The sequence below is a fragment of the Oncorhynchus mykiss genome, chromosome 14 (assembly GCF_057628025.1).
Source record: "Oncorhynchus mykiss isolate SJ-2025 chromosome 14, ASM5762802v1, whole genome shotgun sequence".
Lineage (NCBI taxonomy): Eukaryota > Metazoa > Chordata > Actinopteri > Salmoniformes > Salmonidae > Oncorhynchus > Oncorhynchus mykiss.
The window spans coordinates 23,753,211-23,780,453 of record NC_143035.1 but is presented as its reverse complement, the minus strand read 5'-3'; the positions used below and the strand labels follow the sequence as shown (position 1 = coordinate 23,780,453).

Below are 27,243 nucleotides of genomic sequence, written 5' to 3'. Positions count from 1 at the left end.
CCAGGTCGCAGTTGTAAATGAGAACTTGTTCTCAACTGGCCTACCTGGTTAAATAAAGGTGAAATAAATAGAGGCCGCTAAATGTTTACGCGTAGGCTCCTCTAAAAACTTTAGAGTTCACAGGCCAAGGGTTAATTTGAAGATGGCTGCCTCCCAAGATGACATGCTTTCTTTCTGCGTGGACACAACTAAAGTTTGTAGTTGTGTGGAAGTCCGATTTATTGACAAGGTTAAGGTAATGTGCCGACAGGGATTCTTTTGAAAAGGCTAATTTCAAGTTTGTCGTTTTCTAGCACCGTTTTGATGCCAAATGCAGTGCCACGCATGCTGTCAAATTGGCTGGCCCGAATTATGAGCAGGACAGAATCTCTTGTTAAAAAAAATATTTTTATGTTTACTGGCTGGCCATAGCTAGCTACTACACTGAGGTTTAAAAAAACTCTTTGCTACCTACGTGGTTACTTAGCTACCAGCCATGTTAATGTATTTTTTTTGTTGGTATTTAACGTTAGGATCCCCATTAGCCGCTGCAAAAGCATCAGCTACTCTTCCTGGGGTCCACATGAAACATGACAATACATACAGTAGTACAGAATAACATTGTTAGTCAAGGACTGAAATTCATACATTTAAAACGTCACATATGGCCTATATTTATTATACTTTTATTACTGTAGCTAGCTAGCTAGGACATGTCAGCAATCCATGTGGCATGGAGGTGACTAACTGATTAATGTTAACTAGCTAGCTACGCGTTTAGTCTAGCTAGCTAGCATCATGTAACGTTAAGTAGCTAGCTAGCTAATGAAAGCTTTGCACAGATTAGTCTCCTACTATACCTTTTTGAAGGGGCTAATAAAGGTCAAAGGCTATCCTGGTCTGACTCAATAGGGTGCACTTGGTATAGATAAAGTATATGTAGCTAGGTGCGTAATGAAATTGTCATAGCAAACTAACATTAAACATTTTGCTTTTATTTTAGGGCAAAGGATTATTTGCCAAGAAGGCCATCAAGAAGGGAGACACCATTTTTGTAGAGCGCCCTCTTGTCTCTTCCCAGTTCTTGTGGAATTCCCAGTACAAATATAAAGGTGGGGTGCAATATAGGTTCAAGATTTAGTTGACAGACTGAACAACTCAGAAGTTACAACAAATCCTCCTTTTATGTTCCTGTTGATGACTGAAAATCTTGGTGCAAAATGTTCCACCTGGCTTTGCTTTTGTAATCCATATTTTAGATGAACATAGGCCAGGGGGAACTGCTGATTTTTTATTAATGGTGTTTCTTACTGTATATACAAAAGTATGTGGACACCCCTTCAAATTAGTGGATTCGGCTATCTGACCGGTGTATCAATTTTAAGCACACAACCATGCAAACTCCATAGACAAACATTGGCAGTAGAATGGCCTTACCGAAGAGCTCAGTGATTTTTAACGTGGCACCGTCATAGGATGCTACCGTTCCAACAAGTCAGTTGGTAAAATGTCTGCCCTGCTAGAGCTGCCCCGGTCAACTGTAATTGCTGGTATTGTGAAGTGGAAACGTTTATGAGTGTAACAGTATATTTTTTTAGACCGTCCCCTCGCCCATACCCGGGCGAGAACCAGGGAACTTCTGCACACATCAACAGTCACCCTCGAAGCATCGTTACCCATCGCTCCACAAAAGCCGCGGCCCTTGCAGAGCAAGGGGAACTACTACTTCAAGGTCTCAGAGCAAGTGACGTCACTGATTGAAACGCTATTTAGCGCCCACGCTAACTAAGCTAGCCATTTCACATCCGTTACACTCACCCCCCTTTTTACCTCCTCCTTTTTCCGCAGCAACCAGTAATCCGGGTCAACAGCATCAATGTAACAGTATAATTTTAGACCGTCCCCTCGCCCATACCCGGGCGCGAACCAGGGAACTTCTGCACACATCAACAGTCACCCTCGAAGCATCGTTACCCATCGCTCCACAAAAGCCGCGGCCCTTGCAGAGCAAGGGGAACTACTACTTCAAGGTCTCAGAGCAAGTGATGTCACTGATTGAAATGCTATTTAGCGCCCACGCTAACTAAGCTAGCCGTTTCACATCCGTTACATGAGCAACAACGACTTAGCCGAGAAGTGGTAGGCCACACTAGCTCACAGAACAGAAGTATGTAGCGCGTAAAAATCGCCTGTCCTCGGTTGCAACATTCACCACCGATTTTCCAAACTGCCTCTGGAAGCAACGTCAGCACAAGAACTGTTAGTTGGGAGCTTCATGAAATGGGTTTCCATGGCTGAGCAGCCGCACACAAGCCTAAGATCACCATATGCAATGCCAAGTGTCGGCTGGAGTGGTGTAAAGCTCGTCGCCAATGGACTGTAGAGCAGTGGGAACTTGTTATCTGGAGTGATGAATCACACTTCACCGTCTGGTGGACAAATCTGGGTTTGGCGGATGCCAGAAGAACACTACCTGCCCCAAAGCATAGTGCCAACTGTAAAGGTTGGTTTAGGAGAAATAATTGTCTGGGGCTGTTTTTCATGGTTCCGGCTAGGTCCCTTAGTTCCAGTGAAGAGATCTTAATGCTACAGCATACAATGACATTCTAGATGATTCTGTGTTTCCAACTTTGTGGCAACAGTTTGGGGAAGGCCCTTTCCTGTTTCAGCATGACAAATCCCCTGTGCACAAAGCAAGGTCCATACAAAAATGGTTTGTTGTGATTGGTGTGGAAGAACTTGACTGGCCTGCACAGAGCCCTGACTTCAACCCCCTTGAACACTTGTGGGATGTATGGGAATGGTGACTGCGAGTCAGGCCTAATTGGCCAACATCAGTGCCTGACCTCACTAATGCTCTTGTGGCTGAGTGGGAGCAAGTCCTCGCAGTAATGTTCCAACATCTAGTGGAAAGCCTTCCCAGAAGAGTGGAGGCTGTTTATAGCAGCAAATGGAGGACCAACAATGATTTTGGAATGAGATGTTTGACGAGCAGTTCACATACTTTTGGTCATGTAGTGTATTTAGTGATAAAATCACCCTTAGTTATCTCCCATTTATTTAATCATCCATCCCTGTGTCTCCTCCAGCCTGTGAATACTGCTTGAGTGCTCTGGAGACAGCTGAGGATAATGCCCGAAGACTGAGTGGCAACCCTGGCCTCAGTCTACCCCACACTGAGCTGTGCAAGGTGCGCCCAGAGCTGCACCAAGCTTGCCCACAATGCCAGGTGAGTGTCTCTCTCAAGTCTTTCCCCATCTGCACTGCCAGTTAAAGGTGCACTATGCAGAAATGGCTCCCATTTCCTAGTTGCAAAAATTATTCTAGATAGCCTAACTTTAATTTGTGACAAATCAAACAAGCAAGTATAGTATAGAGAATCATTGTACCGTCTGAACCACTGTGAAATATTTTCCCTAACCAAAAATATTGTATATTCAGCTGTTTGAAGCTGGTGTACAAAACCGAAAGTAAAAGATGCAAAAACAAAACTTAATAATGGGAGGCATAGAAATAGTGCACATAACACATCTCCCGCTTCTTAGACTTGCTTTCACTGAGAAAGAAATGTGATTTATAGCTATATCAATGTGAATTTGGTTGGATTGCCCAAAAAGTTACATATTTAAGCTTTAAGGACTGGACACTACTGATCTTCAAACACATTGTTGAAAGCAAAATGGAGCATGTCTATATGCTTTTCCTAGCCTGTTTTTTTTTTTAGATCTGTAGAGATGAAGGATTAGAAGCCACTTAAATGTGATACACCTACCCAATGCCTGTTCTCCATATAGAGATGTGTTGATATACTGTAGCTACTTCCTCCAGCCTAGTCCAGTGTTTTGCTTTGGTCTTCAGTGTAGTTATTCACAGGTCCTCCCGAAACTCTATTACCCAGGCCCCGACCAGGTCAGGTCCGAAATTCTGTAGTTGACCTCTGATCTGGTTCTGATTTAATTGTTTCGGGTATGTGGAATTAGAACTGATTTGCCGGAAAGGCAAGGTACAGACCCGACTGCTGCAGTAGAGGGAGGGAGAGTAAATTGTCTCGTTTATGCTGCTTTGGCTTATTCAGAGAGACGCATATCTTTCACAGGAGTGTAGCTTGTTTTTTTGTTGGCCAATCACAAGTCATCAAAGTGGCATTAGACTCTGGCCCCGTATGTGTATTGGTAAACAAGTTAGGAGATCCATGGAGTTAAAAGTTAAATGAGAAGGATATGTTTCCCTTTCAACGACCAAGAGCCAGCAGATGGTCTGCTGCTTAATACTTTGAATGGAGCGATTGTGTAGGACGGGGGAGAAAGTGCATCCTAAATAGCTTGCTTAGCCAAGCTAGCTAGCTATCTTAACTAGCTTCTCTTCTTGGTTTGATGCAGTCAAAACGGGTACTATGTAAGATTGGATAATAAGTCATCTAGCTTTTGCAGCTAGAATTTAGTGGTGCGAGTCGACTTGGTTGCTGCTGTGTCTTTTCCTCTAGCCACACAGTCACAAACACAGCAAGTCCCCTCTTAGCTCTTAGCTCGGATCAGACCGGGTCTATACGGGGCCGGGTCCGGTTGTCTTTGGGTCCATTTGAACCAGGTCTCTATATTTATAACAAATTTATTCGGGTCAGAAACGGGTCCAACTTATTGGAACAAACAAGACCTCTCACTGAAGTAGACTTTGTCTCCCCCTCCAGGTGATGTACTGTAGCAACGAGTGTCGGCAGGCTGCGGCAGACCAGTACCATCGGGCCCTGTGCTTAGGCCATTCCCAAGAGGACCCGGACCATCCCGTCAACAAACTTAAGGATGCCTGGAGGTGAGATGGATTTGCTGTTTAATTTAATTCCAATTGATGGGGCCCATATTTCTCTTGCACTGAATCTGAAAATTTTACCGAAGACGGTACATTATGAAGATGTCTAGAAACTGCTTCTCAAATAGAATCCCCGATCATGCTGGTAAATATCATGGCGACGTTAGCTAGCTAAGCTCATGCGCAGAAACACGTCATCGGGACTAACGGTTTTCGCGCCGAACTACTTATGTGCAGGCCGTCAAATCAAAGGCACCACTTCGATAAAATGTCAGTATGTCAATTTCACAAGGTTGTAGTAATTACAGTTTCAGCTACCGAAGACATTATCTCAAATCTAGGTTTTGCCTTTAAATTTTGAGGAAATTAACTAAGGACACATTTTTCACTTCTCCCATTGACTTGCCAAACCCTGGTCTGCCGAGTCTCTGGGTTTTGAAACAATGTTTCTAGCTTTCTCTGTCCTTGTTTCCTCTAATTCTTTATCTCCCTCTCAAAGATCCCTCCCTTGCAATTCCTCTTTCAATTGGCTTTGGCAGGGAGACAGGAATTGGAGGAAATGAGGACGAGAAAGCAAGGAGTTGGCAGCTAGTAATGTTTTCAGATCCAGCCTCAGTGATATTTTGGCTGTAATTGCATGAGGTGACATGATCCCCTCCATCTGCCCCCTAGGAGTATGCACTACCCTCCTGAGACCTCCAGCATCATGCTCATGGCCAGGATGGTGGCCACTGTCAAACAGGTGAGCTACCACCTACCGCCTTTATTTTTCAGCTGCTTTAATTCCAAAGTGAGTTGCTCTCTATATTTGCATTCTATATTTTGTTGTCGGCTGAAAACTGAAGGAAAAAAAAATATTCCCCCATTTTAACAAACATTCAATTATGAAATGTCAGAAGCTATTTTGAATGTTTTCTTGGTCCTAGAGTCATGTTCAGAGTACTGCTTTCAATAAATGTGGGGGGGAAAAATAACATTTTCAAAAATAGAGTTGAAAGGTTTATCAGACAGTGACGATTTGTAGTGAATGCTTGTTTGAGAATCTGGTGTCTGTGTAGATGAACAGACTTTTACAATGCCTGGAGAAGCATTTAACCTGTCAGTTTGCTATTATAATACTATATGTGCATGCATACCTGTGCATAATAGGTAACTCAAACACTATATAATGTTTGAATTTGTCATGCAGGCCCAAGACAAATGCTGCTGGCAGAAGTTGTTCTTTCAGTTCTGCAGCCGTGCGGCCAACGAGGAGGAGGAAATTGCACACAAGCTGCTGGGAGAGAAGTTCCAGGTAAGAATAGAGGTAGTGGCTGTGCCTGAAAATGTAAACTACTAGCTGTCAAATCCTTGCTTCCTCAATTCCCCTTCAGGCTCATTTGGAGGAGGAGGTCTGAGGAAGAGACCTTAGAACCTATCCTCCAATGTGCTTAGAGAGGAATTGAGGAAACGGGGATTGAGCTTCAAATGAGTTTTTTCACATTTGTGCTAACTATTAGGTTTGACTCATTGTTATTGTGATATATTATAGACTACTGTAAAACTTCAATTAATTGCCTGGGTGTTTATTTGCTTAAATCACTGATCACAACAGGCGCTTATTACAGACAGGCTTCTATTTGAGCCTGGCGTCTATTTACTTAATGCACACAGCTTTTGCTTATTTGCATATTTAAAGGAAAAATCCACCCAAAACCACTCATTCCTGTAATTTAGTGTTACATAACGCTAATATGTGGGAAAAAGTTTTTGTGAACAAATGTTTATTTTTGACTCTAAAATAAGGTTGGTAGCAACATGTGGAAATCTGTGGCAGCGCAAGTCAACTACAAAACCCACAATGCAACGCTCTCTATTGGCTGGCTATTTAGCTAGCTAGCGAACGTAGGTACCCACAATAATACCAAAGTCAATATCAGCATGTGAAGTATCTAGTTAGCTGTAAAATGGCTCTAACAAATTGCGCTATCAATTTTAGGAGTACAATCTCACCATGTTAACCTGCAGATTGATGTGGCTCACAGTGGAGTTTGACAATCTCAACGGCATCATGCAATGCACCCTGGACTGAAGAGGCAGACAATTAGGAGAAATGTGTTAGACCCTCTGTTAAATTACGTTTCTCGGGGTAGGAACATCACAAAAAAACATTTGAAAGAAGACAACCTCCCCTGTTATGACATTGGCCAGTATTTAAATCTGAAATGCATGATAGACATTCCTGTTAACAGTTTAGTGAGGGCGTCTTTATCGCAATTCTATGTCACACTTGCCGAATTTCTGCCTGCTTGAACGACAATAGCTCAGATGCACAAAACAATATAACATTCAAAATTGGCACATCTTTACTTTAATTGTTTAATTCCAGCATTCTCTTCCAACATTTTAATACGTTTCTTAATTTCCTGCACTGCTATCATTTACACACTGATGGTTATTTTGTCTTAGTATGTCTCTATTTAAAAACGTTTTTTAATTATCCTTCAACTGTGCATTTTTGTCAGTTCGTACTTTAGCCGGTAGAGGGCGATCAGCCAAATTTGAAGGCTCTGTACTCTCGAAGTTGACTGTTTTTGTGCTTGCCTGTTAGCTAGCAGTTCTCAGCTGTTAGCAGCCAAATGGCTAGCAGTTTCTTACAGGTGATTAAAAACGTATGAGTGCCATCATTTTTTAGTTTTCAAATTATACTGAACAAAAATATAAACGCAACAATTTCAAAGGTTTTACTGAGTTACAGTTAATTTAAGGATATCAATCAATTGGAATATTCAATAGGCATCTGGTCACAATAGGCATCTGGTCACAGATACCTTAAAAATAATGGTCACGTTGGGTCTCAGGATCTCGTCATGGTATCCCAGTGCATTCAAATTGCCATTGATAAAATGCAATTGTGTTTGTTGTCCGTAGCTTATGCCTGCCCATACCATAAACCCACCGCCACCACGAGGCACTCTGTTCACAACGTTGACATCAGCAAACCACTCGCCCACACAGCGCCATACACGTCGTCTGCGGTTGTGAGGCTGGTTGGACATACTGCAAAATTCTAAAATGACGTTATGGTGGAGAAATTAACATTCCATTTTTTGGCAACAGCTCTGGTGGACATTCCTGCAGTCAGCATGCCAATTGCACGCTCTCTCAACTTGAGACATCTGTGGCGTTGTGTGACAAAACTGCACATTTTATTGTCCCCAGCACAAGATGCACCTCTGTAATGATCATGCTTCTTGACATGCCACACCTATCCAGTGGATGGATTATCTTGGCAAAGAAGAAATGTTTACTAACAGGGATTTAAACAAATTTGTGCTCAATTGGAGAGAAATAAGCTTTTTGTGCATATGGGAAATTTCAGCTCATGAAACATGGGACCAACACTTTATATGTTGCCTTTTATATTTTTGTTCAGTGTATTTAATGTAACAAATCAAACATTAAACCTTGTAAACATTTAATTTAGATCAAGCCTTTATTTGCTGAAATGTGTGCTGTTGCCCGGATATAAAAAAATGACATGCGGCTATTTGAGCGTCTGCGTTTAATATACGTTTTATGGTATGTTGCATTTTGTAGGGACATTTGACCTTACTACAAACCCTGTTTACGACAGCACTTTACGATGATCATCTCAATATGGTAAGAATGGCACAATTTCCCTTTACATTATCAATTTATTTATGGGCATACATGTTTGTCAAGCTAATACTAGGTACTTGGCTATTTCATTGTCAGCCTGGAGACAAGAATATAAAATAATATCTGTCTTGGATTTAATAATTTCTCATGAGTGAGCTCTGAGCTGAACATGTGTGATTATGATGCAGATACTGTATGCTATATAAGGGGTGTCCTTTCGCGTTACAGTGGTTTACACCTGAGGGATTTCGCTCCCTCTTCGCCCTTGTAGGCACCAATGGACAGGGCATAGGTACCAGGTAAGGTTCAGCTCTCAATCTTTCCAACTCATAAATGATTGATGTTATGGACATAAATTATGCACTTATGGCGTGCCATTAGTCCCAATATTAGTATTTTTTTAAAGTGCTGACGTTGTTTTATCATGTTTCTTTACATAGCTCTCTCAGCCAATGGGTTCATGCATGTGATGCGTTGGAGCTGACTAGCCAGCAGAGGGAGCAATTGGATTCCTTCATTGATCAACTATACAAGGACATCGAGAAAGGTCACAATTCCCTTCTTACACTGCTTCATGAGACATCTGTTCTGTTTATTGAGGAATACTGGGAAAAAGCTGTCTGATTAAAATATTTGTCTAAACCTACATTACCAAGCAAGGCTTTGTGCAGCTCACATTTTATAATAGATTGTAAAGGATACTTGGCGCCTCTGAATTGGGTTGGCTTAACTCAGCATATTTGAAATCCTTACTAAAATGGAATACATCTCTGCTACTGAGAATGGAGGTCAGAGCTGAATTTGATTTGTCTCCGCAGAGACCGGTGACTTCCTGAACTGCGAGGGTTCTGGGCTCTTCCTACTTCAGAGCTCATGTGAGTCGTCACAATCAGGTGGCTTCTGACCTCAGTTTCCATAATCCACAAACACACACATCATACAGGATAAATTAAATTAACTACTGCCCTGGTCAAAAGGCCATGTTTACAGTCGTTATCAAATACTTTTGTTTTGGTTGTGTCGTCTACTCTCTAGGTAACCACAGCTGCATACCGAAAGCGGAGGCATCTTTCCCGAACAACAACTTCTTGCTTCACCTCAGTGCCCTTAGTGACATCAGCCCTGGAGAGGTCAGAAGAGGATGCTGGGTTGGAGGGATAAACTGGAGAGAACTTTGTGCTCAGTTGTCAGTCAGTTTTAGCGGTCAGAGACTGAGGTTTGAGGCTGATGTCAAGCTATCAGATATTGAGAAGGCTTGCATCTGCCTGTAAATGTAGTGTGAGGAGGCCAGAGAAATGTTTTGCCAGCCATCGATTGAATTCTGGCACCAAAATAATAGGGCATTGTTGTGTAAATATAGTAACAGTAATGGGAGGTCTTTTGATGTGAATGTCCTCATCTGCTATCTTTTGTTTCCTCACATATCCAGGAGATCTGCATCAGTTACTTGGACTGCTGTCAGCGTGACCGGAGCTGTCATAGCAGACAGAAAATCCTGAGGTAAACAACTGAAATCCCCTGTGTCCCTTTGACAGACTCAAACTGTTCCCAGTTCAATGGCCACCCTCCCAGGTAATAACAGTCAGTCCTGGGCCAGCGCAGCCGAGGGGTTCTGGTGGTTATTCCGGTGCCGAACAACGCTCTTGATCGATTAGCAAGCTGTCAATCCACTACCTATTTTTACCCCCTTAAAGGGGGGCTGAACTTCCTGATTTAGCCTCTGTTTTAATTCTCCTCATTGGGAAATGCGACTGAGAACGAGATTTTGGGTTTTGGAGGCGTGTTTGTTTGAACGTTGGAAGCGTTTGTACGTTCATTGCCAAAACAGTACAGTTAGTAACTCACCCTTCTACACTGAACAAAAATATAAACGCAACATGTAAAGTCTTGGTTTCATGAGCTGAAATAATAGATCCCCAAAATATTCCATATGCAAAATATGCGTATTTCACTCAAATTGTGTGCACAAATTTGTTTACATCCCTGTTACTGAGCAATTTCTCCTTTGCTAAAATAATCCATCCAATAAAAGGCCACTCCAAAATGTGTAGTTTTGTCACACAACACAGCACCACAGAAGTCTTAAGTTTTGAGGGAGCGTGCAATTGGCATGCTGATTGCATGAATGTCCACCTAAGCTTTTGCCAGAGAATTTAATGTTCTTTTCTTTCCCATAAGCTTCCTATAATGTCGTTTTAGAGAATTTGACAGTATGTTCAACTGGCCTCACAAACGCAGACCATGTGTAACCACGCCAGCCCAGAACCTCCACATCCGGCTTCTTCACCTGCGGGATCTGTCTGAGCTTTTCCCCACAAAAAGGCTTTATTACATTCTGATTGGCTGGGCCTGGCTCTTCAGTGGGTGGTCCTGGCTCCCAAGTGGGTGGACCTATGGCTGCGCCCCTGCCCAGTCATGTGAAATCCATAGATTTGGGCCTAATTTATTTATTTCAATTGACTGATTTCCTTATATGAATTGTAAGTCAGTAAAATTGTTGCGTTTGTTTTTGTTCAGTGTAGGTAACTGGAAACAGTCTAACCGGGTCTTGTGTCTGGAAGTAGCCAGCCAATTTATTTTACCTTTTCGCTTCAGCCGACTGGCAATATTGGTTTGTCTTTGGATAGCCCATCTGTGGGGATAGTTGGTGCCGTCAAGAAATTGCACAATGTAAATGGGACAATATTTTAGTTTCATTAAATGCTTTCAATATTTGTGTGGATTTCTGCAATTTGTAGTTGGTTTTAGGTTTTTAAGTCAATGAAATTTGGAGTTATTGACATAAAAATAAAAAAAATCTCTCATGTACGTTTTGTAATGTACTGATGGTCCTTAACTTGCCCCATAGGGATATTGAATGTCTAACCAAATTGACCATGTGCGTCACAATTGGCTCGTATGCAGCTGAGCTCCGAATTGATGATTACTTGGGTGCTGCCAGCTGTGGGCAGAATTGAAATAAACCCAACTCTACTGTAATTTAGGGTATCCTTCATTTGTCACAATTTCTTTCCTTATTTGTCTCGCAAATATCAGACTGTCTTCAAGACCAAAATGATCCTATTTACACTTAGAAACATTTATTCTAGTGTCAAAATGTAGTTCTGACTCATATCGATGCCACATATGCCATTTTCAAAAGTAGTAGCTTTTTTTGGTTCAGTCGCACTTTAAACCCAGGGCAGGCTTGTTCTGTAAGCCCACTTTTGATTCACATTCACTGTATCCTGTTGAAAGGCGTTTTACCTTGGAAATGCCGTAACTCCCAGAAACTGGAGGTAGTGAAGCGTGGACAAAGACTGGCCTCTGTCTCTTGCAAATGATAACAATTCAGACCCACTGTGTTATGCTTATATACTGTTTTATTATGTTATATACATAGTGTTTACAGTATGCGTGTTGAATAATGGCATTTCTTTTTAACAGAGAAGTGATGATAGATTGACGCAAATGCATTTTATCAGTCCGCGTTATCATCTTTCTTACTCTCCAGAATGAAACAGGCAACTGTGTGACTTATGTAACATCGTTATTGTCTTCCCAGAGAGAACTACCTGTTCGTCTGCTCGTGTCCAAAATGTGTGTCTCAGATGGATGAGCTGGATCTGACGTCGTCGTCGGATGACATGGAGGAGGAGATAACGGATGTCTGAGGGGGAACAAAGACCAGCTCCCTCCCTCCTACTCACCCCCTCCCAATCCCATTCTCAGCCACGCTAGCTAACTGCATCTCTGCCCAGTGAAGACCAATTTCAAAGACGACATATCAAACTCCAAGCATATCAACTTCAGTTGTGTACCAAAATATAATTTTTCAAGGAAAAAGTCACTCAATGGCCTGAAGCTTTGGATCTCCCGGTTGAAAAGGATTTGGTCACATGACTCTGCAGTATCAGCCGTCGTCTCTAACCTCTCGTGTAGCTTCTGCTTATTGGAAACGTTTACATTAAAGACACCCAGATTTAATTTATCACAGTTTAGTACCTCTAGAATGGTAGAAATCATTAAATGGGCAAGATGTAATTTATTCCTTAGGTGTTGCTTGCACCTTTGCCCTCAGAACAGCCTCAATTCGTTGTGGCATGGACTCTGCAAGGTATCAAAGCGTTACACGGATGGTGTCCCATGTTGACTCCAATGGGAGAATTCTTGATACCCACGGGAAACTGCAGCATTGCAGTTCTTGACACAAACCAGTGTGCCTTGCGCCTACTACTAAACCCACTGAATTGCACACATACACAATCCTTGTCTAAATTGTCTCAAGGCTTAAAAATCCTTCTTTAACCTGTCTCCTCCCCTTCATCTACACTGATTTGAAGTGGATTTAACAAGAGACATCAATAAGGGATCATAGCTTTCACGGGCTGTTCTCAGCATGACTGTTGTAGTACAATCTGTGTCAACTGTGTAATGCCATTCCATCAGCATGGACCAAAATCCCTGTGGAACACTTTTGACACCTTGTAGAATGCCCCTAAGAATTCAGGCTGCTGTCCATGAAAAGGAAGGTCCGACCCGGTACTAGATGTGTGTATCTAATAAACTGTCCGGTGAGTATGTTCTGAGAAGGATAATGCACTTGGCCAATCTAGTAGTGATAACATTAAAGTATGTACAGTGTAGCTGAAGTAACCAAGCCATATTAAGTACATCGATCTATCAAGGAACGTTAGAAATATTGCAACCTCTGAGTTAACCATCAGCCAGAATAACCTTGAGCAGTAGAAAGCTATTGTCTGTTAACTATTTCCCGTTTATTGAGAACTGTTATTTCCACATGAGTGAAATTGCTGCTACTGCCCACTCGTGAATCAATAGAACTACAATGACCGTAATCTTCAATCCCAACGTTTTCAATGTTACCGAACAAATATGGCTAACATCAAATGACTAACCTCAATTATCTCAGTTGGCATTCAGAGCACTGGTGCATGAGAACAAATTGCTTTTGATGTCACACAAGGACATGCTGCAGCATAAGAACAGCAGCAAACACTATGAGAATCCTAGCAATTGTAATTTTTACCACTCTGGCATAAACCATTGAGATTAAAATGTATTCTCTTACTTTTATTTGTATTCTGCTTAGTGCAATTTGATTGTATGCAGAAGCTAAGCCAACTGGCAGTCTTTACCAACTATGACCACATCAGCATTGCCTTGAAGCAGACAGATACCCTGTGGATAACTGGATATTCGGGAAGTCATTAAATCTTATTTGTGAGTTATCGCCAACATCTGTGAGACCATGAAGATTTGACAAGTATTCCTTCCTAGTCATATTTTCTACCTCGATGGGTATTTTAATGACCGTTTCATTTGTGCCTGTTGACTCTTCATGCGACCTTGACTTTGCTATAGGCTCTTTCCTATTGATATTAGATTGTGACTCAAGAACAGCCTTGCAAATACATCTACATCTTATTGGAGCAGTGAACATGTTTTTTCTGTTCCCACTCTGCTTGGATGTTAAGATGCCGACCCAGGAAGCGAAAACACGGCACATCTTTAGAATAGGAAGAAAAAAATCTGATAGCCACATTTTCTAAGTGACCTATTTTGTGATTTCACACCTGCCCCCAATTTTTTCAGTGACGCAAATTTTTCTCTGTGGACATCATCAGTGTCAGCCTATCTTCCCTATGGGATTGGTTTAGCAGAGTCAAATGCAAATTTACGCTGGACATTCACATGAGAGATGAAAGGGAACATATTTTTACTTCCACGAGAGGATGCACACCTGGGATCTGGCATGGCGGGAGGCTGGACCTCTGGACGCATCTTGGAGTGAAGTCCAACACCCATCGGCCGTCATCCTCTGAGCTCATGCCAGCATCCCCACGGGGCCTCTGCAGTTCTGGAATGTGGCTGCTTTTAGCGGAGCGGTCCACAGTAGGGGTCGAGTGCAGTTTTCCACACACTGCACTCCCTTCAAATGGAGAAAGTGTGAAGGTCAAAGGTCACACCCCAGGAGAAGGGGGCTGACCCAGAGCCTCATTTGAAGATGGAAGAGGACAGGAAGTGGGTTGAGGGGGGTGGCGGTGTCTAAATAAAAGGCAATTATACGCGTCTAGAGAAAGGGGCTTTTATTCTATCTCACCAAGGCCAAAACACTCACAATCTATATTTCAGTAATGAGATTGGAAGGGAAGAAAAGTTGGTGCATTATAATCATTGCCAAGACATGCAGATGGAGAGAAATTATAAAATTAGCATCTCATGATTTAAAATGGTAAAATCAGATCAAATCATGTCAGACTTAGATGTGCAGGTTTGACGTTCACACTGTGATTTATAATACAAAACCTTCAGTATCTGATTAAATATTCATATACAGAGTCTCATATTGACAGGTATCCGCACACCTTGACTTTTTCCACATTTTGTTGTTACAAAGTGGGATTCAAATGGATTTGATTGTCATTTTTGTCTCAGCTTTGCACATATGGATTGTACAATATTTGCCCATTTATTTTAATTATTTTTTAAAGGTCTCTCAAGTTGTTGATCATTGCTAGATTTTCAAGCCGATTTAAGTCAAAACTATATACGCCACTCAAGAACATTCGTTGTCTTGGTAAGCAACTCCAGAGTAGATTTGGCCTTGTGTTTTAGTTTATTGTCCTTCTGAAAGGTGAATTCGTCTGTGTCTGTTGGAAAGAAAACTAAACCAGGATTTCCTCTAGGATTTTGCCTGTGCATAGTTAGCTCTATTACGTTTATTTTTATCCTTAACTCCCCAGTCCTTGCCAATGACAAGGATACCCATAACATGATGCAGCCACCACCATGCTTTAAAATGTGGAGAGTGGTACTCAGTGATATGTTTAGGGCAAATCCAACACAACGCTTTGAATTCATGACAAAAAGTTACATTTTTTGTTTTGTTGCCGTATTACTAAGTGCCTTGTTGCAAACAGGATGCATGTTTTGGAATATTTGTATTCTGAACAGGCTTCCTTCTTTTCATTCTGTCATTTAGGTTAGTGCTGTGGAGTAGCTACAGTGTTGTTGATCCATCCTCATTTTTCTCACATCACAACCATTACTCTGTAACTGTTTTAAAGTCAACATTGGCCTCATGGTGAAATCCCTGAGCAGTTTCCTTCCTCTCTGGAAACTGAGTTAGAGGAAAGACACCTGTATCTTTGTAGTGACTGGGTGTATTGATACACCATCCAAAGCTTAATTAATAACTCCACCATGCTGAAAGGGATATTCAATGTCTGCTTTTTGTATTTTTACCCATCTGCCAATAGATGCCCTTCTTTGTGAGGCATTGAAAAACCTATCTGATCTTTGGTTGAATCTGTTAAAATTCACTACTTGATTAAGGGACCTTAATTGTATGTGTGGGGTACAGAGATGGGGTAGTCATTAAAACAATCATGTTAACCACTATTATTGAACACGGTGAGTCCTTGCAACTTATTATGTGATTTGGTAAGCACATTTTTACTACATAATTTATTTAGGCTTGCCATAACAAATGGGTTGAATACTTATTGACTCAAGACATTTTAGCTTTTCATTTTTTATTCAATTCTAAAATGTTCTAACACAATTCCACTTTTCTTTATGCGGTATTGTGTGTAGATCAGTGACACAAAATCGAAATGTAATCAATTTTAACATGTAGCCAAATTCCATAATAAGCATCACAATATGAAAAACATGTCACCACTCTGATTGTCACACTGAAATACGTTTTTATTTTATGGGGTTCAGTGCCACATCTACCCAACTGACTTCTGAATATAACTGACATTTTCAATTACCAGGAGTCCCCCACAAGTAATGACAAACATTCAAAGTCATCAGTTACAAATATAGGCTTTATGTTTCCCAGTCTTATTTGACTGAATTTGCACCTACTTGTAACATATTGGATTACGTTCTCATCTTGGAGGCATCAGATTACTTTTTGTTTTATTTTGGTCCAACAGTTTCTCTTTTGTCAGTCCCTTTCCTCTAGGTGGAGAGTGATATTGCTAATACTTACCAATATTATAGATTTATTCCAAAACGTGTTTAATGTGGGCACACCATGATTGACGGGGCAGTGTTGAAATTGGAACCCGTTTCAAGACCAGAATGAGTCCCTGGGGTTGAAATGGGTACCACATGGAAACAATCTACATTAGGCCCGTCCAAATCGGTTACTGCAATGGATACCATGACTGCCTTGGAGGGTTACTCCCAAGGTTGAGTGATAGATGGCCACTTGAGTTGTGACCAGCCAACCTGAGGGAGGGTGGTTGCACCATAGCTAACCATGTATGAAAACAAACATGATGGACAGCAGTATCATGATCAGTACCCTAGTAAAATAACACTTTTAGGATTTAGATCGAATGCATTGGATATCTGTGGTCAATTTTCCCTAACCATTTCCCTGGCAAAGTCAAAAGGGGGTTGGAAGTGTGTCAAAAGTACCTTTACTGCAAAGTCATCAGGACTAACTTTATCTTGTGGAAACATTGTGGGCTGCCGAATTGCCTCACATTAATTGTCAAAGGGCACCTAGTGGTAAATTGGTACAAAAAAGCAGACATTAAATCCTTTTGAGCATGGTGATGGTGTATCAAAACACACTGTCACTATAAAGATACAGGCAGGTGTCCTTTCTAACTCAGTTGCCAGAGAGGAAGGAAACTGCTCAGGGATTTCACCATGAGCCCAATGATGACTTTAAAACAGTTATAACGTTTTATGCAGGTGATAGAAAACTGATGTTGGATCAACAACATTGTAGTTACGCCACAATACTAATGTAATTGACAGAGGAAAAAGAATAACAAATATTCCGAAACATGCATCCTGTTTGCAACAAGGCACTACAGTCGTGGCCAAAAGTTTTGAAAATGACACAAATATTATTTTTCACAAAGTCTGCTGCCTCAGTTTGTATGATGGCAATATGCATATACTCCAGAATGTTATGGAGAGTGATCAGATGAATTGCAAAGTCCCTATTTGCCATGCAAATGAACTGAATCCCCCCCAAAAAACATTTCCACTGCATTTCAGCCCTGCCACAATAGGACGAGCTGACATCATGTCAGTGATTGTCTCGTTAACACAGGTGTGAGTGTTGACGAGGACAGGGCTGGAGATCACTCTGTCATGCTGATGAGTTCGAATAACAGACTAGAAGCTTCAAAAGGAGGGTGGTGCTTGGAATCATTGTTCTTCCTCTGCAAGCGCCTGGACCGTCTCCTAAAGTTGATTCAGCTGTGGGATTGGGGCACCACCAGTACAGAGCTTGCTCAGGAATGGCAGCAGGCAGGTGTGAGTGCATCTGCACACACAGTGAGGCGAAGACTTTTGGAGGATGGCCTGGTGTCACTTCTCTCCAGGAAAAACATCAGGGACAGACTGATATTCTGCAAAAGGTACAGGGATTAGACTGCTGAGGACTGGGGTAAAGTCATTTTCTCTGGTGAATCCCCTTTCCGATTGTTTGGGGCATCCGGAAAAAAGCTTGTCCGGAGAAGACAAGGTGAGCGCTACCATCAGTCCTGTGTCATGCCAACAGTAAAGCATCCTGAGACCATTCATGTGTGGGGTTGCTTCTCAGCCAAGGGAAGTGGGCTCACTTACAATTTTGCCTAAGAACACAGCCATGAATAAAGAATGGTACCAACACATCCTATGTGAGCAACTTCTCCCAACCATCCAGGAACAGTTGTGTGACGAACAATGCCTTTTCCAGCATGATGGAGCACCTTGCCATAAGGCAAAAGTGATAACTAAGTGGCTCGGGGAACAAAACATTGATATTTGAGTCCATGGCCAGGAAACTCCCCAGACCTTAATCCCATTAAGAACTTGTGGTCAATCCTCAAGAGACGGGTGGACAAATAAAGCCCCACAAATTCTGACAAACCCAAACATTGATTATACAAGAATGGGCTGCCATCAGTCAGGATGTGGCCCAGAAGTTAATTGACAGCATGCCAGGGTGGATTGCAGAGGTCTTGAAAAAGAAGGGTCAACACTGCAAATATTTACTCTTTGCATCAACTTCATGTAATTGTCAATAAAAGCCTTTGACACTTATGAAATGCTTGTAATTATACTTCAGTATTCCATAGTAACATCTGACAAAAATATCTAAAGACACTGAAACAGCAAACTGTGTGAAAATTAATATTTGTGTCATTCTCAAAACTTGACTGTACTGTAATACTGCAAAAGAATGTGGCAAAGCAATTCACTTTTTGTCCTGAATACAAAGTGTTCGAATTCAACACATTACTGAGTGCCACCTCATATTTTCAAGCATAGTGTTGGCTACATCATGTTATGTGTATTCTTGTAATCATTAATGACTGCGAGTTTTTCAAGATAAAACAATTAATGGAATAGGGGGCCTCCTGGGTGGCGCAGTGGTCTAGGGCACTGCATCGCAGCACTAGGGAGGGTTTGGCCGGTAGCCAGGTGCACGGTGTTTCCTCCGACACATTGGTGCGGCTGGCTTCCGGGTTGGATGTGCTCTGTGTTAAGAAGCAGTGCAGCTTGGTTGGGTTGTGTTTCGGAGGACTCATGGCTTTCGACCTTCGTCTCTCACGATCCCGTACGGGAGTTGTAGCGATGAGACAAGATAGTAATTTCTAACAATTGGATACCACGACATTGGGGAGAAAAGGGGGTAAAAATGTATTTAAAATAAATAAATAAATGGAATAGAGCTAAGCACAGTCAAAATCCTAGAGGAAAACCTAGTTATGTCTGCTTTCCACAAGACACTGGGAGATAAATTTATCTTTCAGCGGTACAATAACTTAAAACACAAGGCCAAATCTTCGCTGTTGTTTCTTACCAAGGAGAGAGTGAATGAAGTGGCCGAGTTACAGTTTTGCCTTAAATCTGCTTGGAAATCTATTGCAAGACCTGAAAGGCTTGTCTAACAATGATCAAAAACCAATTTCACAGAGCTTAACAATTTTGAAAAGAATAATGGGCAAATGTTGCACAATCCAGTTGTGGAACGCTCTTAGAGACTTAGCCAGAAGACTCACAGCTGTAATCGTTGCCAAAGGTGACTCGGGTTGAATTCTTATCTAATCAAGAAATATTCTTAATTTTTTTATTTTTTACAAATGATAGAATTTTCGTTGACTTTTACGTTATAGAGTATTTCATGTAGGAACTAGGAAACTCAGAAATTCCAGACTTCCTAGCTGGTTGTAGTTATACATGTGACTCGTTCAACCAGTTAGCAAGCCGGAAATGTCAGAGTTTCCTAGTTCCGACTAGCACATGATCCCGGGATTATTTTTGCTGCAGATTTTGGTCGGAGTAAACCCTCTCGCTTTGCCTCTTCCTCTCTGATAAAACCACCCCTTAAACTTGTCCAGGTGAGATCTTTTGTCCCTGAAGGCAGTGGTGGAAAAAGTACACAATTGTCACACTTGAGTAAAAGTAAAGATATACTACATGACCAAAAGTACGTGGACACTTGCTCATCAAAAATCATAAATGGAGTTGGTCCCCCTCCTTTGCTGTTATAACAGCCTCTACCCTTCTGGGAAGGCTTTCCACTAGATGTTGGAACATTGCTGCGGGGACTTGCTTCCATTCGAGGTTGGGCACTGATGTTGGGCGATTAGGCTCACAGTCGGTATTCCAATTCTTCCCAAAGGTGTTCAATGGGGTTAAGGTCAGGGCTCTGTGCAGGCCAGTCAAGCTCTTCCACACCGCTCTTGACAAACCATTTCTGTATGGACCTCACTTTGTGAATGGGGGCATTGTCATGCTGAAACAGGAAAGGACCTTCCCCAAATAGTTTCCACAAAGTTGGAAGCACAGAATCATCTAGAATACAATTGTATGCTGTAGCATTAAGATTTCCCTTCACTGGCACCATGCATTGGGGCAGGTAGCGTTCAGATTTTTAAGCGCTTACGCGTTTCAGCACTCGGCGGTCCCGTTCTGTGAGCTTGTGTGGCCTACCACTTTGCGGAAATATGATGAACTGATCTGTTGGAATGGTGACATCCTGTGAAGGTGCCACGTTGAAAGTCACTGAGATGTTCAGTAAGGCCCTTCTACGGCCAATTCTATGGCGATTGCATGGTTGTGTGCTCAATTCGATACACCTGTCAGCAACGGGTGTGGCTGAAATAGCTGAATATAGTTATTTGAAGGTGTGTCCACATACTTTTGTATATATAGTGGATCTTTAATAGAAAATTGAAAAATACTACTTGAGTAAAAGTCAAAGTATTTGGTTATAAAAATGCTTAGGTATCAAAGTACATGTAATTGCTAAAATATACTTAAGTATCAAAAGTATAAATAATTTCACATTATTTATATTAAGTAAACCAGACGGCATGATTTTCTTGTTTTTTAATTTATGGATAGCCAGGGACTCTCCAACATCATTTACAAACGAGGGATGTGTGTTTAGTGATTTCGCCAGATCAGAGGCAGTAAGTATAACCAGGGATTTTCTCTTGATAAATGTGTGAATTTGAACATTTTCCTGTTCTGCTAATTGTTCAAAATGTAACAAGTACTTTTGGGTGTCAAGGAGAATGTATAGAGTAAAAAGTACATTCTTTTTTTTTAGGGATGTATTGGAGTAAAAGTTGTCAAAAATATAAATAGGTACCCCAAAAAATGATTTACGTACTTTCAAATATTTTTTACTTAAGCACTATACACCACTGCCTGAAGGGCATGTGTGCTATGAGCTGTGTTGTTGCTGTTTTGAAGAAATGTTTGGAGTGTGGTCGAGTGTTCAAAGAAGGAATGTTTGTTTGATTTTATCAGTGTCTGCTTATTCAAATTTGTCAAAATGCAAAAGTTTGTGTAAAGTTATCATTCTGCAATAATGTCCTTTGTTTTCAGTTTACTCCATGTGTTTGGAGAGTGTCAGGTTGTCATGTGTTTAGGATCTTATAATCTTAGTTCCGCAACCTCTTCCATGGTGGAAAGTCATGTACAGGTCTAGCCCAGAACAAGAGAACAGGAACTCCATTAGAAGTCATGTACAGGTCTAGCCCAGAGCAAGAGAACAGGAACTCCATCAGAAGTCATGTACAGGTCTAGCCCAGAGCAAGAGAACAGGAACTCCCATCAGAAGTCATGTACAGGTCTAGCCCAGAACAAGAGAACAGGAACTCCATCAGAAGTCATGTACAGGTCTAGCCCAGAACAAGAGAACAGGAACTCCATCAGAAGTCATGTACAGGTCTAGCCCAGAGCAAGAGAACAGGAACTCCATCAGAAGTCATGTACAGGTCTAGCCCAGAGCAAGATAACAGGAACTCCATCAGAAGTCATGTACAGGTCTAGCCCAGAGCAAGAGAACAGGAACTCCATCAGAAGTCATGTACAGGTCTAGCCCAGAGCAAGAGAACAGGAACTCCATCAGAAGTCATGTACAGGTCTAGCCCAGAGCAAGAGAACAGGAACTCCATCAGAAGTCATGTACAGGTCTAGCCCAGAGCAAGAGAACAGGATCACTCAAGAACATATTTACTGCATCATTCGTTTATTCTGCAGCAGATGGAGTACCGGCTGCAGGAATAGAGAACTAACATTTGTGCGGACAGACATCTTTTTGTGATTACGTCAAGTCTTCTGAATAAGCCATACTTGAACCTGAAATAATATTAGGCCTATGATATAGCTACAAAATGACGGGTGTTTATTTGTATTAGGAACTGGTTTGAGTGTTTTTAATTCTTCAACACGGTCAGTTGAAGTTCTCCTTTATTATTTCTCCCCGCTGGTGGTTTGGGACCTTTCCAACTTGTTGACATTTCCGAATTTCTCCAACCCTTTCCAATTTTGAGTTGTAGACAATCAAAATAAAACCGCCCAACTTTCTTGTGAAAGAAGCGAAGCGTGGATGTCCAGATGAATTGTTTCTCGAAGGCCAGACCAGGCAGTCCCATAGAGACCAAAATGTGGTTGGAGTCACAAAGTGCAAATGAGACTTTTGAAACACTCCAGCTATTCAGCTTTATCTACTATCTCGATTTCAGATCCTTTTCTGTTGGACATTCTACACGTCCTTGTTGGATAAAGCTGATGCTTTCTTTTCGCTGTGGCATTTAAAAAATCTGGGATACAAAAGGATGAACAGTATCCAATTATGTCCAGCCAATGCTAGTAGTCAGAATATTTTGCAGGCTAGCGAGATGGCTCCGCTAGATAAAACATTTTTCAATATCAAGAGCTTCCCTCAAATCCTGCGGGTAGCTTTCTGATGGGCTGGTTATCATACAAAAGGTCACATTCATGAAGCAATTATATCAGAATAATTTTTGGGACTCCAACAAAATAGACTTGTAGAACTCTATAAGACAATCCTGTTATTTTACCAGCACAGGGTTTCCAGTCCGAATCATCTATAATTGAAATGAACACCATTGTATGCATTGAGATACAGTGCTTTGCAAAAGTGTTGAGACCCCTTGGATTTCTTCACATTTTATTGTGTTACGAAGTGGTATTAAATTAGATTTAATTGCCCAAAAAATTCTCAACAATCTACACTAAAAAAATCATGGCTAAAATATAGTCGATGCATAAGTATTCAGACCCTTTGTTTACGCAAGCCTAAATTAGTTTAGGAGTAAAATGTTAACAAATCACATAAGTTCTATGGATTCAGTCTGTGTGAAATAATAGGGGTTGACATGATTTTTGAATGACTACCTCTTCCTCTGTCCCCCATAAATACAACATCTGTGAGGTCCCTCAGTCAAGTGTTGAATTTAAAGCACAGATTCAACTAAAATAGCCAGGGAGCTTTTCGAAAGAATCATGAAGAATGGCAGTGATTGGTAAGTGGTAGATCGGTAAAATATAAAATTAGACATTGCGTGTCTCTTTAAGCATGGTCAAGTTCATAATTATGCTGTGGATGATGTATTAAACCACCCAGACACATCAAAAATACAGTTGTTCTTCTGAACTAAGCTGCAGGACAGGAAGGAAACTGCTCAGGGCTGTTACCGTGAGGCCATTTTGGTGATTTTAAAAAAAGCTACTCTAGTTCAATGGCTGTAAAGGGAGAAACTTGAGGATGGATTAATATCATAGTGACTCCACAATAATGACTTAAAGGACAGAGTGAAAATAATACAAATATACAGAATAAAAATATTCCAAAACATGCATTCTGTATGCCACAAGGCAATAAAGTAATATTGAGGGGGAAAAATAGCGAAGGAATACACTTTTTGGCCTAAATGCAAAGCCTTATGTTTGGGGCAAATCCAACACATCACTGAGTAACTGCATCCTTATTTTCAAGCATTGTCGAGGCTGCATCATGGTATGGGTGTGCTTGACGTCTGCAAATACTGGGGAGTTTCTCAGGATACAAGTTAATGGGATGGAGCTAAGCACAGTCTGCTTTACACCAGAGACTGGTAGAGGAATTCACATTTCAGCAGAACAATAGCCTACAGAACAAGGCCAAATTTACACTGGAGTTGCTTACCAAGAAGACAGTGAATGTTCCTGAGTGGCCAAGTTACAGTTTTGACCTAAATCTGCTTGAAAATCTATGGCAAGACTTGAAAATGCCTGTCTAGCCATGAACCCCTACATCTTGACAGACATTGAATAATTTTTTAAAGAATAATGTGCAAATATTGCAGAATCCAGGTGTGTGCAGCTCTTATAGACTTACCCAAGAAGACTCACAGCTGTAATCGATGCCAAAGGTGTTTCTGAATACTATTGAGATTCATATATTTTAGTTATTTAATTTGTATTCATCTTAAATGTTTTTTGGAAATGTTTTTCCACTTTGACATTAGAGTATTTGGTGTAGATTGTTGACAATTAAATCCATTTTAATACTTCTTTGTAACACAATAAAATGTGAAGAAATCCAAGGGGTCTGAATTATATTCCAAGGCTCTGTATATGATTGTATTCAATAACAGTACCGTTTAAGTAAGGATGAGCCTATGGCACTTGTGAATGCATAGCTCTGATCTTTGGTGATTGAAAACTTGGCTTTACAGTCTGGTAGTTTATTGATACTTAATTCCCGGTGGGAAAAATGTGTTCTTTTGTTGGGTCATTGTAAGGTTGTTTGCTAGTTGAAACCAGAAAATTATAGATTTAACTGGTTAACTGAAAGATAACAACAAAAATATGACATTTTTCCTTTATATATTTTTTGACATCATGAAAAAATGTTTGCCTGAAATTTGTAGAACCAGAAAACCAGTTTACTACTATAGTATGATGTTATTATGCCAAATTTTGCTCACTGGGGTTATCTTTTGATAAGACCTGCATCTCTCTTCTATGGTCACAACCTCACCCCAGAGGCTTGGAACTGAAACCAATAGGAAAGGCTGAAATAAAAAGAAAGTGAATTTGAAAAGCAGACATGTTCATTAGCTGGACTCACTGGACCAGGATACTTGGGCCCAAACAATGTGGCACTCTCCTAGCATACAGCACAATAAAACGTCTAATTTCAATACCCATTTATGAGCTCATTAGAGAGAGAGACTTGCTGAAAAATAATAGCCACTCAATTTAAGCCTCACTTTCAAACAAAGTAGTGAAGTAGACTTTAGACTTTTTAATTGATTCCGTTGTGTTTGCTGTGAATTTGCCACTGATTAATTGCACTTCAGTGATCTAAAAAAAAACGACACCAACTGAATGTTCTAACTTTCACCTAAAGTCACCTTAATTAGCATGGATTTGTGTTCTGTGGATTGAGCTCAGTGGTTGCAAGGAGCTCAAGTGGAGAGGTGGTGGTGATAAGCAACGTTAATAAAAGGTTTCCATGGCATTGAAAGCCAAAGCCTTTATGTCATGAAACTGACTGAGAAAAGCCCTCAGACGTCTCGCTGATTTGGTGCTATAATGTGAGCGTGCTCCTTCCTGGTTACGAATATTAACCAGTAGCTACACAATGGAGGCAGGCCGGTGACTTCAGAAGACTTGGTCGTTTACCATTAGATTTTCCATTAGACAGTAGATCTAGTCAATATGGACTAATACCATCTGTTTGCGAGTCTTACTGATGTCAGGAGAGCTCATCATGGAGAAAATGTCTCTATTAATTTCTACAATATGCAATTGGTGTATTATACTGAAAACACCATGTAGATGTTGCTTGTATTCAATATTGTTTATTATTATTTTTTGTATGTGAATATTCAGAAATCTTGGCCCGTATTCAGGAAGCATATGAGAGTAGGAGTGCTGATATAGGATCAGTTTTGGATCTTAATTAATATGATTATATAGAAAGGAGTACCTGTTGATTTGACAATAACCCACAATAATTGATTCTAATACTAGGCGTGTAAATTCTACTTCTGTTATTTGTGTGTAAGCCTACCCCCATTCACTTTTTCCAATCACCCAGTCCTGCTCAGCTGCCATTTTGTGGGTCCCATGGGAACTTCTTGTTCCTGTCAATCTTTAATGGAAATGCCCTTAAGAGGCTTGAGTGCCGCTGGGAACAGACCCTTTCAAGATGTATGGCGTCCGTTTTTTGGATCCAAAAGAAACAGATCCCTTCTTCTGTAAATATTCAGTCCCTGGTCTCAAATGAAAGCCTGTGAGTGAAAGTGAGCTGCACCCACACCCCCATCAGCATACCCTCCAGTCATGCTTTGACCACCACGGGGGAGGAGAGAGGAAGTTCATACCATTAAAAATACCAGCGCTTTGAGCAGTTATTCGTGGGTCCCACAATTTCCATTGATCAGAGACCACATAGGGCGACTGGTTTCACATGATCCCTCTTCTTTGCTTTGGCCCGCAAAAGTAAAACAAAGGGTTTTATTTGTCTGTCGTTCATGCAGCAACAGTATGGTTTATTAAAAACTCTTATTATAATTATCAAGGTTTATTAAAAACTCTTATTGTAATTATCAAGGTTTATTAAAAACTCTTATTGTAATTATCAAGGTTTATTAAAAACTCTTATTGTAATTATCAAGGTTTATTAAAAACTTGTATTGTAATTATCAGGTTGGAGGGAGAGTATGGATGTTCTGTTTATTCAAAAACAACCATACTGATGATTTGAAGTTTGGGCTTTTGTAAAATGTGGGTCTTCAAACATTTACAGTTTGAGTGAGACAAGACAAAGCATAATCTGTGTTGATACTGTTATGTGCAGCTGAATGACATGTCCTTTAGTAACTGAAGTTTAGTCAATAGAATTGTCACAATTTACTCAGGAAATGACTGTACTAAGCAACATGATGGTTTCAACAAACAAACAAGCAGTTCATATAAACAGAAGTAATTAGGAGCGGTCAGTGGGTTCAGTTGATTTTCTATCATTGAATTACTATGCAGAAAAAAGAGGAGAGTGAATCCACAGTAAATGGTTCAGGGTAGCATGAGACCTGGGTTTCAGTTTGAGTATGTCCTAGTATGTAGTGGGAACTGCCTGTGGTTTCATCTCATGTTTGACACACGTGATTTCTCTGATAAGTTGTGGAGACTACGGTGGCCCTAATGGGACAGATCAAAGCTGAATCCCTACAGGATCTCTTACATCCACTCCTATTGTGTCATAGACAGAATGACAAATGTACTACAAGATGCAATGGGAGGTTTTATCAATATTATACCAATATATATATGGTATAATATGTGACCAGATCTTTACTCCCTAAATAATAATAGTAGTAGTTGTAGTAGTAGTAGTAGTAACAGAAGTAATATAAGTAGTAGTAGTAAAAATAGTAGTAGTAATACTACTATAGTAGTATTGGTAGTAGTAGTAATATTTTAATTTTACAGTGCATTCGTAAAGTATTAAGACCCCTTGATTTTTTAAAAATGTTGTTA

At 40.7% G+C, this 27,243-nt stretch overlaps 1 protein-coding gene across 1 annotated transcript; it reads left to right on the top strand.

Moving 5' to 3' along the window:
• Positions 1–46: 46 nt before the first annotated feature.
• On the top strand, positions 47–13,485 carry LOC110489003 (protein-lysine N-trimethyltransferase SMYD5). The gene is made up of 13 exons (XM_021561535.3): positions 47–235; positions 983–1,091; positions 3,069–3,208; positions 4,667–4,788; positions 5,458–5,527; positions 5,975–6,079; positions 8,365–8,427; positions 8,656–8,726; positions 8,868–8,974; positions 9,246–9,302; positions 9,463–9,557; positions 9,857–9,927; positions 11,972–13,485. The coding sequence occupies exons 1-13, from the start codon at positions 143–145 to the stop codon at positions 12,078–12,080; spliced, it is 1,212 nt and encodes a 403-aa protein (XP_021417210.2). The 5' UTR covers positions 47–142; the 3' UTR covers positions 12,081–13,485.
• The last annotated feature ends 13,758 nt before the right edge of the window (positions 13,486–27,243 follow it).